Genomic DNA, 18,991 nt, shown 5'->3' with positions numbered 1-18,991 from the left:
TCTTTTTATATGGGAAAAATATTTGGACTAAGATGGGGTTTTGGGCGGGGCCTAAAACGGGGTTTTAAAATTCCCCGGGTGGTGTAATACCAAAGATTTTTTCCCAAAATGCGGTACCTCCCCTGTGTTCCTTAAACACGTTTCACAGTTGTATTTACTTGTTTTGAATGTTTGCATGTTTTGTCATGTCTACCTTATTACATTGTCGTAAACGTTAAGTATTTTGTCAACCCTTAAACCCCCTTCTCCCATTTTTGACCCCCCTTTTTACCCTTGTACATATTGTGTAGCCCTTGTACCTTTCATTCCCATATGAGCCCGTTTTGTTTTTATTATTTCACTCATAACTTGTCCCTCTCCTTTTGCCGCCCTTGTGTCCATTCCCGGTTTGTGTTTGGTGCCTTCTGAGTGCCTTGCTGAAGTAGCCTATGAAACCTCTGAATTACGGAATTTCTAAATTCTGAATTCCGAACGATTTTCTGGTAAAATTCCGGCTTTATCAATCCAAAATCCGGACATCCGACCATTGAAAAAGGTGTGAAGTAATATTATAAAATTTTCAAAAAATTTCATGTCAGTATCGTCCAATTAGCAGTAACCATTTATCTTGACATCTATTAGAAAACAACCTGTCAAGCATGTCAAACACTTGATTAAAGTGTGAAAATTCAGAAACTGAAAAGCGTATTATGTGATGAAAATTAAAAGTTAAATGTAAATAGCCCTTTTCTTGCATGTCAGCCAGGATTACCTACCGTTTACACCGGTGCTAGAAAACTCTGTCTCACACCCCAATGTAAGACAAGTCGCGTGATTTAAATGACGTCATTGCAACGCGCCTTTTATGAATGAATTGCGTTCTTAGGATGACGTCATATTGTACGGTATGAATTTAATTGTAAGTTCATACTCTACTCTAAGAAAAAAGTGCGTAATAAGAATATCAGTTTTCGTAATTTCTGTTCTAAAAACAATTAAATATGTAATATGCAAGAAAAAGAATCAAACACCGGCTGTCGGTACAGACGGGAATATATAACTCTCGGGTAACTGTTTAGCGGAAACTCTTCAAAGCCTCGTTATCGATGTAAACAGTTATCCTCGAGCTAGATATTCCGGTCTGTGTAAGATTCTTATAATCACACACATGTGCAGATTTTGCGACTCCGTAAATATGGTATTGCACGGCCGTGTATATATTTTGACGTGACGTCATTAGCGTTATACAAACATAGTGTAAAGACGTGCTAAATGTTAGCGTACTAAATGACTCTTATTTCACTCTAAACTGTCTCTATTTTGGGTAAGTGATAAATAGAATATTAAATGTGTAAATTCATTACTGAATTTATTGCACTCGTTGAATAAAATTATATTATGCGAGCCTGTGGCGTGCAATAAATTCAGTATTGAACTTACACCCATTCAATATCCTCTAAGTATAACATGAAATAAACTTGATAATTATCATTATGCTTTTTTATCAACAAATTAAATTATAGGCGATTATGAAATTTAATATACATTTTAGTCCTGTAATTTTGCTATTTTAAGAATTTAATCAGCTTTTCATAATTTTCATCATGTCTTACTTAAACAAATGATTTATATTTCTACATGTTCAGATAATTTTGAACTTCTGAACTCCGAAAACTTCCAAATTCCGAACTTTTTGGCTAGTCCCACAGGTGTTCGGTTTTCAGAAGTTACACTGTATTTAAACATATAAATATTTCTAGAAATACACATAGAAATACACCCTTTAGATGCCTTTGCTCCTTCGATTCAAAAGTAATAGTGAACCACTGGAAAAATGAACGATTCACGCTGTTTGCTCTAAACCCTTGCAATTTTCCTTATTCAGTGCCAAATTCTTGTCTTTTGCACTGCGGCACAAATATATGGACTTTTAAGATACTACGTTAAATAGTAAAAAAAGTTACACAGGTTGTTTTATTCCTTCCGCAGACATTAAGTAAAATTGGGCGTGGTGGATTTTTAATGGCATAGGTGTACTAAAAGGTGGTCAAATAGATAATTTTGTAGATACTGTACAATAGGACTATTTCGGCAATTTCCAATTGTTCGACTTTGACAAGATTTCAAGAAGGAAGGAAACCTTTAATTGATAAAAAGAGTAAGGCTTGATCTTGTTGCGCTAGCCCGTAACACAAAATGGGCTTACAATACACTTGAGGCGTGCCTGCCTGGAATACAAGTGTTGAAGGAACTGGACTTAAATAACCATTTGACGAGGTAAGTTAATGCTTTTTTGCTTAATGCGAAAAATGACACCTGTGACACATAGTTATCCTTAATCACATTTCCAGCTTTTTTCAAAATATAATCTAGAAAATATTGTACATAAGAAACTCGGTGTATATTTCAGAGGTATATCTTGTAATTAACGAAAATGTAATTTTTACTTAACACTACTTCCATCTTTTAATAATTAGGCTGGAATATTATGTTCATATGTGTCATGACTTATTTAATGGCTTAATGGTCAGAATCTACTGTAAAACGAAAGCATTGTTTAAAGCAAAAAATGAATAATTTGATCATTGTTTCAGATTTGTCATGGAGGTCAGGATGCAAAATGGCGATTACTTTTCACTGGAGTCAACATCTTTATAATAACTGCATTTTTAAAAAAAGATGATCGAGATGATATGTATATATTTTTTGAAAACAAAAAAGTTCTGTCAACTGTGTGATGTTTTTGTTTTGCTTATTTCAGGTATGCTCACTTTATTATTTGAAATAAAATAATAAACCGGAAAGTATACTGCTACCTTATTAAGAGCTCCCCAAAAGCGTACTGATACTTAATTTAGAGCACCTCAAAGTTTTCCAATACTGAAATTTAAAAAACGTCGATCATCATAGAAAAGTTGTGGCGGTCATGCGTTAATATCATGGAATTCCTCTTACTACATATACAAATTCTAAAAAGTACACTTACTGTTTTTTTTGGAATGATATTGTTCATTAATTATATATTTTTACAGAGTCATCAAGATGTAGTAAGTAATTTCGTCTATTTAAATCAGTAGTTTAGTAACCAATATGTCACAGGGTGAGAAAAATGTGCAGCCTGACTGGGACTCGAACCCGGGACCCTCGGAATACCGTACCGCGGCCCTACCAACTAACCTATCCGGCCGCTTACACATCTTCTCCCCTAAAAGGTGAACAGTTCTAAACCGTCACATACTCCCGCGCTATATTGAAATTCGTCCTCGAATTTCTAATTGGTATAGAGAACAATGTGAAATTGGACTCGGAGCGTATACCATCAGGGTAACCTGTTGGGCGCCAATGTCGCAGAGGCGCCAGACGTCATTCTTTTATCTAGGGCACTGGACCGTCTCAACGGTAAAGTTTTGTAAATCTGGGGTCAGGGGATGACGAATCAAAAACATCTTCCGTCTTAAGCAAAATATATTTCTTTATTATAATTAATTTAATGATTTAAGTTAAGATTATAAAAACCAAACGTACACAGTACAATCTTATTTTCTTTTAAAAACATATTGTTTAATTGTATTGCATTTAAATAATGTAAACATACGTGTACAAAATAGGCGACATCATATTACACAATGAAAAATGTATTCTAAGAACTGGTCTTAGAATTCAAATAATATACGTCAATTAACATTAGATGTAAGCAATTTACAAATGCAACATATGAAGGGAATAAGTAACATAATATATTCTTATTTATTATAATTAATTTAATGATTTAAGTTAAGGTTATAAAACCCCAACGTACACAGTACAATCTTATTTTCTTTTAAAAATATATTGTTAAACTAACTTATATACGTCATAGAAAATCATTTAAATAACAAAAGAATAGTAAAGAGATAGCGCTATTGTAAATCACGTTAAGTCGACGATTTACAATATAACGGCATACAGTATTAATATATTGGAGAGAAAGGGATGATATAGGTAAATTTGTACACCTGTGACACATAGTTATCCTAGTTACCCTAGCGTTCAAACCATGCTTAAACTGAAAAATCCAATTAAAAAAAGTTTTGAATGTAACAAAAGGGTACTAAAAATGTACAATCTACAAAAGGAAAAAATATATGTACATGTACATAAAAAACAAAAAACTTAACTATGACAAAAATAATGTACCCTAGATGAAAAAATTAAAGAAAGAAAGACGGAAAAGGGTAAAAGAAAAAGTAATCTCATGATCGCTAGCGGCATAGGTTCAAACCCCGTCAGGGGCAAGTCGTCCTTTCCTTGAGTAAGAAACTTTACACTCATTGCTCAGTACTGGTTTGTTCCAGGAACGGATTCGAAATTGTGTCTATAAGGTCATAGCTTTCTACACAATCGAACTAAAATAAATTAAGAAAAGATGTCATTTCATTTTTATGTATATTTCAGTCTAAATTAACCACATGGCTTGTGTTAATTTCAGTTAATATTTTATAAATAGAACTGTCCAAATATTTCAGTCTAAGTTCAGTGTGTGATTTTATTTTATTATGGCATGTTATTATGTTACTAGCCCTATATTATATACGGTTTTGTAATGGTATTTTCACTTGGCATTGTTTGAACAAGCATTTATATTTGATTTTATTATACCTCAATATATCTTTCAATGTAAAACTCCCATAGGCCTATCATGTGTCCTGATTGAAGAATATATTCACCGGGGAATATTTCTTATATCACCCTGGGAAACATATAACTCCATATTTAGCAAAATTTCAATGATACAATATGTTTTGGGTGTAAGTGAGATAACACCTACATACATCCGAAATTATTAAGCATCAAGCCTTTGGACGGTGACTAGCACTACATGTAAATGAATTATGGCCCTTGATTAAAAATGCCTATGCATTTCTGTCAATCATTGATCTAGTGTACGGAATGACTCTGGCCTTTATTAGCAACAAATATCAGGTGAGTACCCCTCGTGGCATATATCTATTTATGTGTGCATATTCTTTTTCCTTTCATCTAAACAAAACCATTTGGACCATGTTACTCGAATTTCTTTTTTTTTCTTGTCGACAATTTTAAACACAAATTCAATCGCTATAATACCGTCTATAGACCTATACATGTCAACACAGGCACACAATAAACCATTTAAGTTGTCGTATCTGGATTATACTTGATATTTGACACCAATAATAATGATCAAGCATAGCATAGCAAAGATGTAGGGGAGACATTCCTTAATAATGTTACATGATCGAAAATATGCGCCGCAATATGCAGTCCCGTTCCCGAGTTCCTATGGTGTAAAGTAAAGTAAATTTATTCATATACAAAATGTGACAGATAAAAGTTAAAAGATTGTCTGTAGGTTTAAGGAATGAAATCTTGATAAAGTACAAATAAGCAGCATTAATTAAACGTTAATATTAATGTAATAAATACACTTTAAAACATGCAAAAATAGTAATACTATTAGTAAACAAAACAAGAGGCAATGATTGGCCTGAACCGCTCACCAAAAACAACTGTCAGTGCTAGAATTTTTATCAAATAAACTTGCCGAAAAGCAAGTCGAAAGGCAAGTCAAGCTCAACTTTAACTTACCCTTCTGGCTATGTAGTTTCTCGTCACTGATTGTTTTTGTTTTATTTTTCTTCATAATAGGAAAAGGAACCTTTTTAGAAATAGCTTTGACGAACAATATCATTGTCAATGTATATCTGGCAAGTATATAAAGCATGTTAACTCACGCTTTCTAATTTCCTATTCATACTGGAGAAGAAAAAAATGTTGTTGTTAGGGAAACATGTCCATTTAAAATATGAAGGGTATGTAAGCTTTTTTTATTTTTAGCTCACCTGTCACAAAGTGACATAGTGAGCTTTTGTGATCGCATAAACCGCTGAACAAATTTCATTTAAACTTCACTGGCATGTTCCTTCGGTGGACACCTTTAAAATTGTATAAAGAATTTAATTCCATGCAGAATTCTGGTTTGCTAAGGCAACCATAAGAAAAACATAAAATATCTTCTTTTGGAAAAAAACAAAAAAAAGGGCTAGAGCTTAGATACTTGGCAGGAAACATCTCTTAGTGGATGTCTACCAAGTTTGTTCGAATAAAAGGTTTAGGTTATTGTGAGCTAAAAATCAATAAGATATAATTGAGAGTGAAGAGAATAATTAAGGTCCTAAAGCACGTCTAAATTTTATATGTATCAGACTGGATCTGACGGTGCGTGTTTCGTTATGATACACGCTATCACTCAAGTTTTCTTAGCAATGTCTATTACAGCAGAAATCAATTTATAAAAAACTGGTGTGTTTAAGTTTGATAAAGCAATATTTGTTGACAAGAGTTTTCGACTATGTGAACTTTCAATATGACACTTTCATATCTAATCACAGGTGATAAGGATATTCACGTTTCGCAAGCAACATTCGACTAATAGAAAATAAGTCAAAATATCCACAGAATACGTGTATAATATTCAGGATTCAATATTGGTTTACCTTAAACAAAGCAAATCTAAAGGCATTCACAATTTAGTAGAAGCCACTTTAACATTATAATGTGCTCACCAACAGTGGATAAATTTATTTCATATATCAATTATGAATGTAATTTCTAATGTTAGTCGCTAGTTGGTAAATGTATTGTAAACATATCTCACACTTTCTGATATGTTTAAGATTCATCCATTTCATCCGTTTCTCTGAACTGTTTTAACTCTAATGTTTTACCAATATTATGGCCCAAAATCTTCAATATATTATCAATAGGTGTGATTACAGCTGTGAAGTCGTTACACAAGACACCAATAAGCATTCCAATACAATGTAAATGATTGTTATCATCGACCAAAAACACACCAGAACCAGAGTCGCCAGCTTGGCTAAATATTTTTTTGACATAAGAGTCCACCATAAACTGACTGTTTATTAGAAATGTTTCCCTACTCCCATTGTATAATGTTTCTAATGTAGAATACTCCAATGTTTCCTTAACACATCCATCTGTTGTTGACAGAGTTCCTTTTGTAAGAGAGGTTGTACAGCCAATCTTGATGATTCTTCGCGTGGCTTGATCTTTTACTGTTAAAGACTTTGCATCCAGAAACTTCCCGTCGTTGTACACTGGTTGCTCCGTTAATCCTAGGATAGGTAAAACAGCATATTTGGTAATAGTCGAAAAGAAAGAAACAACATAATTTCTAATATGTTTAGAATATTTGAACAGATCATATTATAGATAAAACAAGGGCAACATTGTCGCAATATACTCCCGTCATAGAAGCTTTTGTCTTTGTCTTTGAGATGTGGGCATTATAGATATGCATATAGGAGATATGCTCTGGGCAATAACTTGAAAATATAGGGATATACATATTATCATGTGCTTTTTATCTGAACTTTGACCCCTATGTGTGACCTTGACCTGCATGGACCTAGATTTTGCGCGCGACACTCTTCCTCACAATAGCGAACATTTGTGTCAAGTATTATTGAAATCCTAGGCATGTAGAAGTCATGCTCAGGACAAGCACTTTTAAATGACCTCTAAGTGTGACCTTGATCTTTGACCTAGAGATCTAGTTCATGCACGGGACACAGCTTCTTAAAGTCGTGAACATTTGTATGAAGTTTCATTTCAATCTCTCCGTATCTGTAGAAAACATGCTCTGGACAAAATCTCTATATTTTATCATCTTCAGTGACCTTGACCATCATCTTTAGTCATATTGACCCTGCATATATGAACCTAAATTACATGTTTCACACCAGTAGTCAATCCCTCAATAAAGGATGACAAATGGTCCTTATAAACATTTTCATATTTTATCTGAGCTTTACCCCTATGTGCGACCTTGATTTTGGACGCAGGTTGTGCTCAACACTCCGCCTCACAATATTAAACGTTTATGCCAAGTTATATTGAAATCCCACTATGCATGTAGAAGTTTTGCTCCGTACAAGCATTTTGATGACCTCTAAATGTGATCTTGACCTTTGATCAAGAGGCCTGGTTCATGCGCACGACACGAATTATCATAGTGATGAAAGTTTGTATGAAGTTTTATTAGAATCCCTCCATATGTGTAGGAGATATGCTCTGGACAAAATATCTATATTTTATCATCTTTAGTGATCTTGGCAATCATCTTTAGTGACCTAAACCTTAAATATATTAATCTAAATTACATGTTTCACACCAGTAGTCAAGATAATGACCATTTGTGATTTAATCCCTCAATAAATGATGACTAAATGGTTCCAATACACATTTTCATATTTTTATCTGAACTATGTGTGACCTTAGCCACAGGGACCTAAATTTTGCACTCGACACTTCGCCTTACAATAGTGAACAAATTTTGCCAAGTTATATTAAAATCCCTCTATGCATGTAGAAGTTTTGCTCCGTACAAACGTTGTTCAATGACCTCTAAGTGTGACCAAGACCTTTGACCTTAGAGGCCTGGTTTATGCAAGCGACACGGCTTCTCATAGTGATGTGCATTTCTATGAATATTCATTAAAATTCCTCAATGGGTGTAGGAGATATGCTCCGTACAAAAATTGGACGCCGCCCGTCCAGCAGGAGCCAGGGGCCCGTCAGGGGGAAAACTATAATACGACCCATTTATCAAAGGGGCGTTTAATTATGATATTTCTGTGCCATAATATCAACGGTTTCTTTTGTCGTATGGAAATGCATCAGGAGATTATTTTTTTAGGCTTCAAGGAAACTAAATCAGCTAAAGTAAACAATAAGCAAAACGACAATAGTTTGTTTAATTCACTAAGATGTTACCTGCAATATTTAAATCTTCTCTTGTCAATCGTATAAACTGACCACTTTTCGGTAATCTTTCAGGAGATATCTTTACTATACTAGCATCGATCTGTCCTCCTGTCTGACTGCCTATAACCTCTCCACATTGTCGATCAGGCATTCCATCGGCACCGGGTGGCAAATGAACGTCAGCCGGTTGAACGACTTTTACTCCGGTAAGACTTTGGTCTGTACGTGAAGTAGGAACAAATACATGTCGAACTGTCAGAAAACATGTTTCGTTTGTTTCTTTAATATTAACGAATGGCCCTAAAGTCGCAGCACATGTTCCATTAACTTCTCCAATACTACAACCTAACGCAAGTGTCTTGTTGAAGTCAGTACTGCGGCCTATACTATTAGGTGAGAAATAACCTTCCCGAACATCAGTTCTAAACGTTTTGCACTTAAACGGGTGGTTAAGGTTCTGAGGGAAAGAAGGATCGCCATATGGTTTATACCCTTTTGCTCTACAATATAAGACTATGCATAATTTTGAGTGCCCTAATTTTACTTCTTTAGGCTGGACAAAACTAACTTTCACAGCCTCCAAATTTCTATGAGATGTCATAAGAGCTTCTGCATGGAATGAGAGCGTTTCATTGATATCTACAAATTCTTCCTCTGTTGCCTTTATTATGGTACTGTCTTCTCTGTCACATGAATTTTCTGCTAATAGTGATTCTTTACTGGTGCAGTTGTAATCTCTTTTTAAAAGAGGGAATCCTTTAAAGGAATCTATCCGAACTTCATCGTTTACGAAGCAAATCAGTTTAATCGCACCATTTTCCATTTCCGAAGGATAGCATTCTGATACAGAACTGTGTGTTTTCACAAGTACATAGCATATCAAATCTATCATTATTTGTTTTACCATTAAATTTTTGTTTTCAGCTTGAACATCTTCTTTGTCAAACGAAATGCACCTTAGACGCGGACCTAATATGCGAGCTCCAAAACGGTAATAGTCCTCCTTTGACTCTATAGAACGCCTGATTTGTCCAATCTCTTCTTTTTGAAGTTCAACAGTGATATATTTCTTCCCAAATTTCATATCACACAAGAGCAACGTTTCAATATGAGTTGCTTTAGATATCTCATAAGCAAATTGCTCATATACATTATTGTAAAAGATGTGACTTGATATTGTAAAATGTATAGCAATAGTTTTCAAAGTTGGTGTACAAATGTTTTCTGGTAGAGGATTCATATTCGGTTGATATTCTGATATATCTAAATGATTTGCATAGTGCATTACCTGAATATTGTGACTACATCTGTCAAAGTTTATGATCTTAATATCTTTTGGAACGCGTATCGTTGCAACTTTATTTAGCGGATGAATATTCTCAAAACAGATTTTTGTAATTGCGTCTTTCTGCCATAAAGTACATTTTCTCTTTGATACTATTTGATCGATGCATTTGCTCAACTTTTGTCCATCTATGTCTACCAATACTTCCCCGTATTTACTAGATATTTGCAATGCATTATCTTTACTAGCAATGAGAACAAACTCAATATCTAGTTTCAAATCAAGTACAGCCGGTTTATCGATCTTTGTGATAATGATAAACTTGCATGTAATTAACTTGCAAGAACAGGCCAAATCATAAATTGCTTTCAATTTCGAATGATCTGTGTCAATATATTCAAAGATAATGAGAATATTTTTAGTGTAATATAACTCTTTCATTTCAAATCTCTCCTCCAACATAATATTTAAATCAAAAACATTATCAGCATCTGTTATTTGTAACAAGAAAACTCCATCTGGAGTATCCAATTTCTTGGGGCGGAAAGTGTCGGCAAAATTTAACCAGGAGCTAACAATAAGGTTTGCAGATGCTGCTGTGTCTGTTGCCAAGATAAAAATTTGCCGGTAGTTAGGCATCTGCAGAATCTTAATCAATGCCTCATTTTGATTCAAGGCTGTGACTTTTTTGTGTTTCATATCTTGATTTTCAAACGTCGGCCCGATTTGAAATGATAAATTTTCCAATCCCTCTAAATCGCAGCAGAAATTGTTAAAAGTTGCTAATTTTGAATAAAAGCTTTTCAAGTAAACTTTCAGATCTGGAAATATAAATAGACACAGAGCATGGTACCTGTATGGAATTTTTGTGTAAAAAGTTTGGTTCTCTCTGTAAATATCATAATCAAATAATAGCATACCTTATTTAGATAATTCTAGCGTAACTTTAATTACCGAAAAATTCATAATTTAAATGTGTATATTTTCCGTCTTAACCTCAAATGAAATAACCGATCATTTAGTCACATAATCATTAAAGCAGTGAAAGAGAAAGTCATCTGATAAAATACTAATTGAAAGCAACAAAACAAAGTTATGGTATATAACACTACGCGAGAAGCTCGACTTACGTTCAGTAACCTCTGATTTAACGACAGATGTTTGTAAAGATACATACACCACGTAGACAATACCAAGTCTCAGTTTTTAACATTTGAAATAAGATCTCTTAGAAGCTATAAGGTAGTCCATACACACATTTTTATATCTTTATCAGACCTTTGATGTCATCCTACGGGACCTACATTACATACGGCGTCGGAGTTTAAGATTTATAACTAAATTAGCTGAAGTGTAATGATTAAATTAACAAGAACTGTCCGATGACAGTAAAGCTCAACTATTCGAAAAAATTGCCACAAGGGTGTTTTATTGAGTATAATAATGCTGACCCATGAATACATAAAATTGACCGAAAAGGTACAAAGGCTTGCTATTAAGATGTTTTAAGTAAATCACTGCTTTATTATTATGAATGCATAAAATTGTCCCAAAAAAGGCACAATCCCTTCAGTAGGTATGGAGATAACAGCTTACAAGCAAAACTTTATCATGAATTAAAAAAGGGGAGAAACATCAGCCTAAATGCAAGATAGAATTATGGATTTTGGTCAGTGACCAATAATAATGACCATAAATGCATATGTGAAGTTTTAAATAAATATCTTTAAAAGTTATTGAGATATGTAAAACTTACATATTTATAAACATTAACCAAGAGACTAAGTAAAATTGGGGGAGATAAATCAGCCTTAATACATGACACAGATAAGAGTGCTATTCAGTGATCATTATTTATGAACACAAATATACATATGAAGTTTTAAGTTTGTATCTTTAATAGTTTCACAACTATGCCAAACGCATGTTAAACTAAACGAAGAAAAAGAGATTTTTTTAGTACAAAAGGGAGCATATTTAAGTCAAAATACATGGCAGAGAAATGAATCTTGAGAGATGTGACCTTTAATTATGAATCTAGGTACATGTGTAAAGTTTCAAGTAAATATCTTGAAGACCTTTAACCAAAATTTCTAGGTTTCAAAGGAGCAAATAATTCTGCAAATATTGCATGCAGAATTATGCAACTTTGCAAACTGATGCATAGTGTTACTATAAAAAAAAGTATTGTAAATTTCAATTTAACATCTCAAGCAATAATTGATATATTTGACTTTACAAAAAAACTTTAACCAAAATTTCTTAGTTAAAAAGGGGCATTATTCTATTAATATTGTAGGCAGAGTTATCCAACTTGTCAGTCTGATGTACATTGTTACTATTAATAAGTATTGTAAGTTTCAATTGAATATCTCAAGCATTAATTGAGATATTTGACTTTACAAAAAAACTTTAACCAACGCAGACGCGGACGCCGACGCCGGGGCGACTTCAATAGCTCTCATATTCCTCAAATAGTCGAGCTCAAAATTGATGGACTATTTACGGACAGATGTGACGCGGACAGCGCCAAAGCCAAATGATGCTTCTGTTCCGCTGCCTTCACCGAGGAATAATGGAAGCTCATTATGATAATTAATATTGTTTGGTAACTTTAATGCTTTATATTTAAGATCGTTCATGTTAGACATACCTTCCATTTGTGATCTACCAAGGAGTGAAGTATTTCCTGTAGAAACCGGAATCGTGTCATGACTTGACGGCATGATTGACACGTGTGCCGGAATCACTGACAATGGTGGTGGGTAGTTCTTAGACTTTGTGATATTTGATATGGTGCCTATAGAATGATCTGTAGTGTCTATCGGTCCATAAACATGTCCATAATCTAGTCCTACGTTTAAGAGAAAATGAGAAATGCAATCCTCAATACAAACACCATTGTATATCTTTAAAGAATATCAAATTACTATACACTATACAAGAAACCTGACAATTGTCAAAATATATGCCTTCAACAGCATGCATCACAGACAAACTTTATTTCCGCCAGAATCGACATAAGCGTCATTTATTTTAATCTGTATAATTTTCGATCTTCACCTTGACATGACATAACAGTCACAGATGGAGTAACTTAATTATTAAATAAAAATAAGTATTGAAAGCAATACAGCGATGTTACGATATATTACACTACGCGATAGGCTCAACTTACGTTCAGTAACCTCCAATTTAACGACAGTTGTTTGTAAAGGTATTTCCACAACGTGGTCAAGAATGGCATGCCGTCCGATTTCGTTGATACATTTTTCTAGTTTACCCTTTTCACACGTTATTAACACGTTCAATTTCCCTGCTATAACTGCTCTGTACAGATGATCAAACGTTTCGTACCATTCGCACACTTCATTCTTATCGTAACGATACTTCCCAGCAAACTCATCAATGATAACCAAGCAGATGTTTTTAAAGTCAATGTAGATGAGATTGTTTGGTTTGTTGAGGAGTAGACATTGTGCCGTTTCATAGGCAGATGACAATGCAACAGCTATAGAAGTTTTACCACATTTCTTAGGCCCTGTTAAGACTATAGCTTTACATGCCTTGAACATTTCTTTTGCCGTCTTATAAACATTCGCATCCACTTGACTGTTGAATACCTGATAAGCCTTCAAAAAGTTCTGCGTCATCACTTAAAACATATAAAAATAGCAATCGTAACATTGTTCCAAAATACTTTGCTAAATAATCAATGTGTTTCATGGTGAACAGTTTTATTAAATGCCTTTATTCAAGATGAAAAAATAGTCGATAGTCACCTGCCTGTATTCCGACATCTGAATTTGACTTCAAATGACCTTGGCTTCAGAAATCTTAATTGAATATTATGTTTTACAATGTTGAACATTTATTACAACTTAGAAATGAAATTTTAGATTACATGCGACCTCTAAATGTGACCTTTGACTAAAATACTGCTTCATGTCAAGTACTATAAATACTGAGATCCCTTCATGCATAAAAAGATATTCACCGGACAAAATCTTTTCACTTCATCATGTTTGGTGACATTGACCTGAATTATGCTTGTCATGCTCAATATCACGATTGTGAACATATGTGGTATAATCCCTCAGATCAAGTCTCAATAACCAGCAAAAACATTTTTCTGACTAAGTGTAACCTTAACAAAGAGACTAGCTTTATTCGCGCAAACCCATTTAGCAAGTTATATCAAAAGCTGGTCATACATGTACAACAGAATCTGTACATTTTATCATCTTTTTGACATTGACCTCTCAAATTTTGACCTTGATTTTGTTGGCAATCAAGTCTCATTATATGAAAACTTGGAGAATGATCTTATTAACTACAAATGTATAAATAACAAAGTTTTATATTTTTATTTGCCCTAAGTGAACAACTCTTTGCGAGCAATTCTCAGCATAATACATGTACATGTAATAATTTGAACATTTGTGTCAAATAATTTCAAAATACTCTGATAAATGTAGATGTTTGGCTACAGATATGGTTTTCTTCCTAATTTCGAAGTGTGATATAATTGATCTGGTTCATTTGCTTGAAACTGCGTCTAATGACGGGAAACATTTGGATATTGCTATATAGCTCATATGCTTAAGATTTAACTGCATGCCAGCCTTCCTCCCATCCACCAATAACGATTCAATATTAAGACTCGTTCTATAAGAAAAAGGTCTAAGTAGACAACAAAGCAACTTACTTATCAAGTTTCTGGATACTGACACCAAAGACGGTTGTACATATTCATTTTGACCTCCACATTCTGAAATATTAAATGGTTCTTGTTTGTGAAAATTAAACATAACAATTTCTCACTTAAAACATTGACAGGAATTATTTACAAGTACATTTATGTTACATTTTATCCAATAATTGCACAATATTAATTTTAATACTCCTCGTGATTTTGTCACTATAGACAAAGAAGAAAAAATGTGTTTAACTGCCAATAAACACTCATTAGGGTGTACTATTTGTATATGCGGCTGTTATGTTTTCTCTCTCGATTATATAGTTTACAAAGCCTTTTAAAGCAACAATAAAAATGCATCTTTATTCTTATAATGTGTTCTTTTCATACAATACTGAAATAATATCTCACATACACAATGTCACATGTTTGGTCCAATATCAGTTAATAATTTTTTTGACAAAACGGCCCTAATTCGTAAGCAGCGTTATGACGTCAGTCATCTTAAGTATACAACTCATTTATATACGAGCTCTAATGACGACATCTCAAACATACAAGAATGATAAATCAAACATTGATATAAACACAATACAATCCGATCCAGGACGAAAGTTTTTATAGTTAAAAACTTGATAAAATAAGGGTGCGAAATCGAACAGCGTAATACTAAATCGGCACCGGAAGTATTCTCCGCTTAAAAATAACATAGGGGATCTTCCTTATTTTATCGTGTTAGGATCGAAATAATATAGGTCTGAGTGGTGTTTATCGGCAAACCTGTGTAAAATAGTCGATAAACATTGCTAAGACGGATATTATTTCTGAATTATTATATGACGGCTGCAATCTCATTGGTCGAACAGAACTATTTATGAAATCATATTCACTGGGTGAAGCATCATAATTATATACTGGCTGTATTGGATTTTCTCAATTTCAAAATAGATTGAGACTCAAATTCAATGACCATACATCGTAAAACTGTTATTTATGCGTGCGCATTAAAAACTAATTGTTGCATTTTGTTTTTATGTCGTATTTCTCGATTAAAATCTTTAATAACTTTAGCATAATAGTTAGTTGTTGCACTGCAATTATGTGTTTATATTCAACAGTCATCCTGGATATCCAACTTGAAATTACCAATATCTCCACAAGTGCTGAAATGCAACCCAATAAATATAATGAAACTTCCACTCAAAGGAAAATATATTCATTTTGAAAAGCACAAGTTATACACTGGTATTACGACAAAACAACGATAACAAACATATTTGAGTATTTTTCGAAACATGTTATTTTTCTATTACACAGCTTATGTTAGAAAAACAAGAACAAAACAAATTTAAAAAAATGAAGTTAAAATGTAGATAAAATGAAACATATTAAAACGTTCATTGAATGTGTTTAAGAGTCATGTGTATGTTATCAATTCCAACGATAGAGATTAAAATATATTTTATATTTGTACAATTAATCACGCAGTATGAAATATGTTTTTTTTAATTCAACACAATTGTGTTTCTATCAAAAAACAAGTTCATGTTGTTTTTTTGTTGTTGTTTTTTTTTTATTTCTTTGTTTTTTTTTATGGACGACCTGAACCGTTATCTCGTTTGTAAGACACACTTAACGAATTCATAGGCTCAGAACCCGCTGATAATATTCTTTAAAAGATCCAAATTAACATGTACTTTTTCCAAGTTGCAGTTTTCTATCGCTTGTACAATAACGTCTAGGGTAGCTTGGTCTCCTTCCTTGATATCCCATTTCAAAAACATTTCATATATGCGCGCTGCAGTATTATCTTTATCCATTCGAATATGATCTAAAGTTATGTTATCAAGACCAAGTTGCAATCCAAGCAGCTCCCAACCGTTTCCAATTGCCATTGCCAGAGTGCTGTACTCTTTTTCTGATAACTTTCTCTTCGGAACATTATCTTGTTTAAAATCCGTCATGAACCATTCCTTCACAATACTGCGTACCTGTAAGCAGTGACTTCTTCCATCGGGACATCGTATTTTCTCATAATTACATGATTGTATATTGTCAATAGGTAATGTTCCACTACTTCCCCCTGTTCCATGATCTGTATGCAAACACCTCGCAGCAAGACTGAAAAACTGTCCCTCATGCTTATTTGCATTTAATTTACGCATCCATTTCATCATAACTGCCTCTACATATCGGCGAAACATATCACAGACATCAGCTTTGACATTGTCGGGAGGACAAAGACTAACAACGAGAAGCTCGAGTTTATTTTCCGTCAGCATCAATACACCAGCGTGTTCTCGCTCTATTTCACATGCAGTTACGTTATCAAACAAAACATAGGTGTTGTCGAGCTTTGCAAGTGGCCATCGTCCAATAATACCGGCCAAACAGGCCTGATAAGTAAAGGGCGCCATCGTTTCATGTTCAAACTTGTAGCACAAAGAAACGGTTGACAATGGTTTTCCTTCCAAATATGACCTCATAGTGTCATCATCGGCTGAAATCTTGAGTAAACTTGGAACAATGAAATACCCTAATCCTTTTACGACCGGCTCAGACTCAAGCTCATAAGCTAGGGCCTCCGCTATAATATGATGTTTTTGCATGTACTCTATCAATAGCTGTTTAAACTTATAGAAACTGTTATCTTTTTCTTGTCTCCAAACCTCTTCAAAAAGCTCTGCACGTATAATTGCGGTGTTACACAATTCTTCCCAAACGCTTCTCATTTTTGGGCGCACTTTGCAAAACTTTTCTGATGTAATTACGCACCTGAAAGCGTCAACAAGGAATTGTGGATCTAAGACAACATGGTTTGACAAATTGTCCTCATCAAAATAACAGAATGTACCCTTTGCATGATGATATGACAGAAACAGTTTGATCTGGTCCATGGTTTCTTTTGAGTTGTCAGTTTGTAACGGACTATCAGTATGACTGTCTATTTCTAGAAGTTTATCTATTGTTATTATTTTTTTCTGTTTGTTCATTTTAAGAGCCGTCTCAAGGAGAATCCATTTAGCCGGAATTCTTGTTTCCAATTGTCTTTGTCCTAAACGTGTAATATACGATCGTAATGCATCAAATTCGCTTTCTGACCCATTTGTGTTTGAAATTGGAAATTGATCCGATTGAATGTGATTAAGGCATACACTGTGGTCAAATATTTTCCTTACATGCTCAAAATAGTCCTCACTATTGCTTCTCGCATTCAATTTGTCCGTGTGGGTTCCCACTAAAACAATAGCGGGTTCCATTCCATCCCTACTCCCAACAAAAGAGCTTACAGAAGTCACCCAGAATTTTAAATAATCCCTCATTTTCTTTTGATGTAATGGGAACTCCTTATCTTCGATAATTGTGTCCAGGGCTATGCTTAGATTAAATACAAGCAGATAAACAGCTTGTTTTGAATGAAATATTTGATGAGTTGCATAATAGACAAACTCTCCTCCGAAGTCCCAAATATTTAGTGTGACATTGTTTTCAAGTTTTATTTCCTCCTGAATTGTTTCGACAATTTCTAATTCAGTCTTGAATGAATTTAAGTTTTCGTAATTGACTTTTTTATTCTTAGCTAATGTTTCAGCAGCGCCAGCAATTTGAGATCTGTTTGTTTTAACGTTTTCTCTTCCTTTGCCTTCGTACTCATTAGATTTATCATTTTTTTGGATACCACTCATTTGATATGTTAAACTTTCATCCGTTGTTTTTGAGATATCCGTTGCGGAACTAGGTATTAATTTATGTTTGTAAGGAAGGCAGTTTTCTCCATGGGAAGCATAAGAAGTTGTATGGTACGTTGTTTCTTTAAGTGCAATATTTACCAAGCGTTGAACTGTTTCTTTATTGAGATCTTTATTGTTTGACATTTTCCAGTCACCATCGTTGATAACTGTACATCTATGCAAATCAATGCCGTTTGTTGTTTCAACTCCTTCAATTGATTGTTTCAATAATTTCCTTACTAATGACGTTTTGCCTTGTCCAAAACAACCAATAACCATTACTCGAATTATGTTGTCTTTTTCTGTGCCTTTCTGTAGTGCCTTTTCATAGAGTTCTCTTGTTCTCGGATCGCTTGCAATCTCATCTGGTATTGTATTATCTAAACGAAAAGAAATTTATGAAACAGTCACGCCTGTTGTTATGATATGCATTAAATTTTAGCTCTATCGAACAACTGTGTTTAAATGACGCCGGACTAATAATAGAAG

The 18,991-nt window shown here is 33.9% G+C and overlaps 3 protein-coding genes across 4 annotated transcripts in view; all 3 read right to left on the bottom strand.

Moving 5' to 3' along the window:
* LOC132727000 (uncharacterized) overlaps nt 1–18,991 on the bottom strand; it is an 82,460-nt gene that overhangs the window by 12,877 nt on the left and 50,592 nt on the right. The window lies entirely within an intron of this gene.
* Nucleotides 3,439–13,725, bottom strand: LOC132727002 (uncharacterized). The gene is made up of 4 exons (XM_060712415.1): nt 13,251–13,725; nt 12,726–12,926; nt 8,797–10,893; nt 3,439–7,136 (listed from the first exon to the last, which is right to left on the bottom strand). The coding sequence occupies exons 1-4, from the start codon at nt 13,723–13,725 to the stop codon at nt 6,670–6,672; spliced, it is 3,240 nt and encodes a 1,079-aa protein (XP_060568398.1). The 3' UTR covers nt 3,439–6,669.
* The window catches only part of LOC132726999 (uncharacterized), a 54,757-nt gene continuing 52,102 nt past the window's right edge, over nt 16,337–18,991 (bottom strand). For both annotated transcript variants that reach the window (XM_060712411.1, XM_060712410.1), the window contains exon 9: nt 16,337–18,882. In XM_060712411.1, the coding sequence (XP_060568394.1) occupies nt 16,421–18,882 (2,462 nt within the window). In that variant the 3' untranslated portion in view covers nt 16,337–16,420. The remainder of the gene's footprint in view (nt 18,883–18,991) is intronic.

This window comes from Ruditapes philippinarum, unplaced genomic scaffold (assembly GCF_026571515.1).
Source record: "Ruditapes philippinarum isolate M1 unplaced genomic scaffold, ASM2657151v2 ctg1993_1_1_1_1, whole genome shotgun sequence".
Taxonomy (NCBI): domain Eukaryota; kingdom Metazoa; phylum Mollusca; class Bivalvia; order Venerida; family Veneridae; genus Ruditapes; species Ruditapes philippinarum.
The sequence above is the reverse complement of the archived record's forward strand: the minus strand, read 5'-3'. Positions and strand labels throughout refer to the sequence as shown.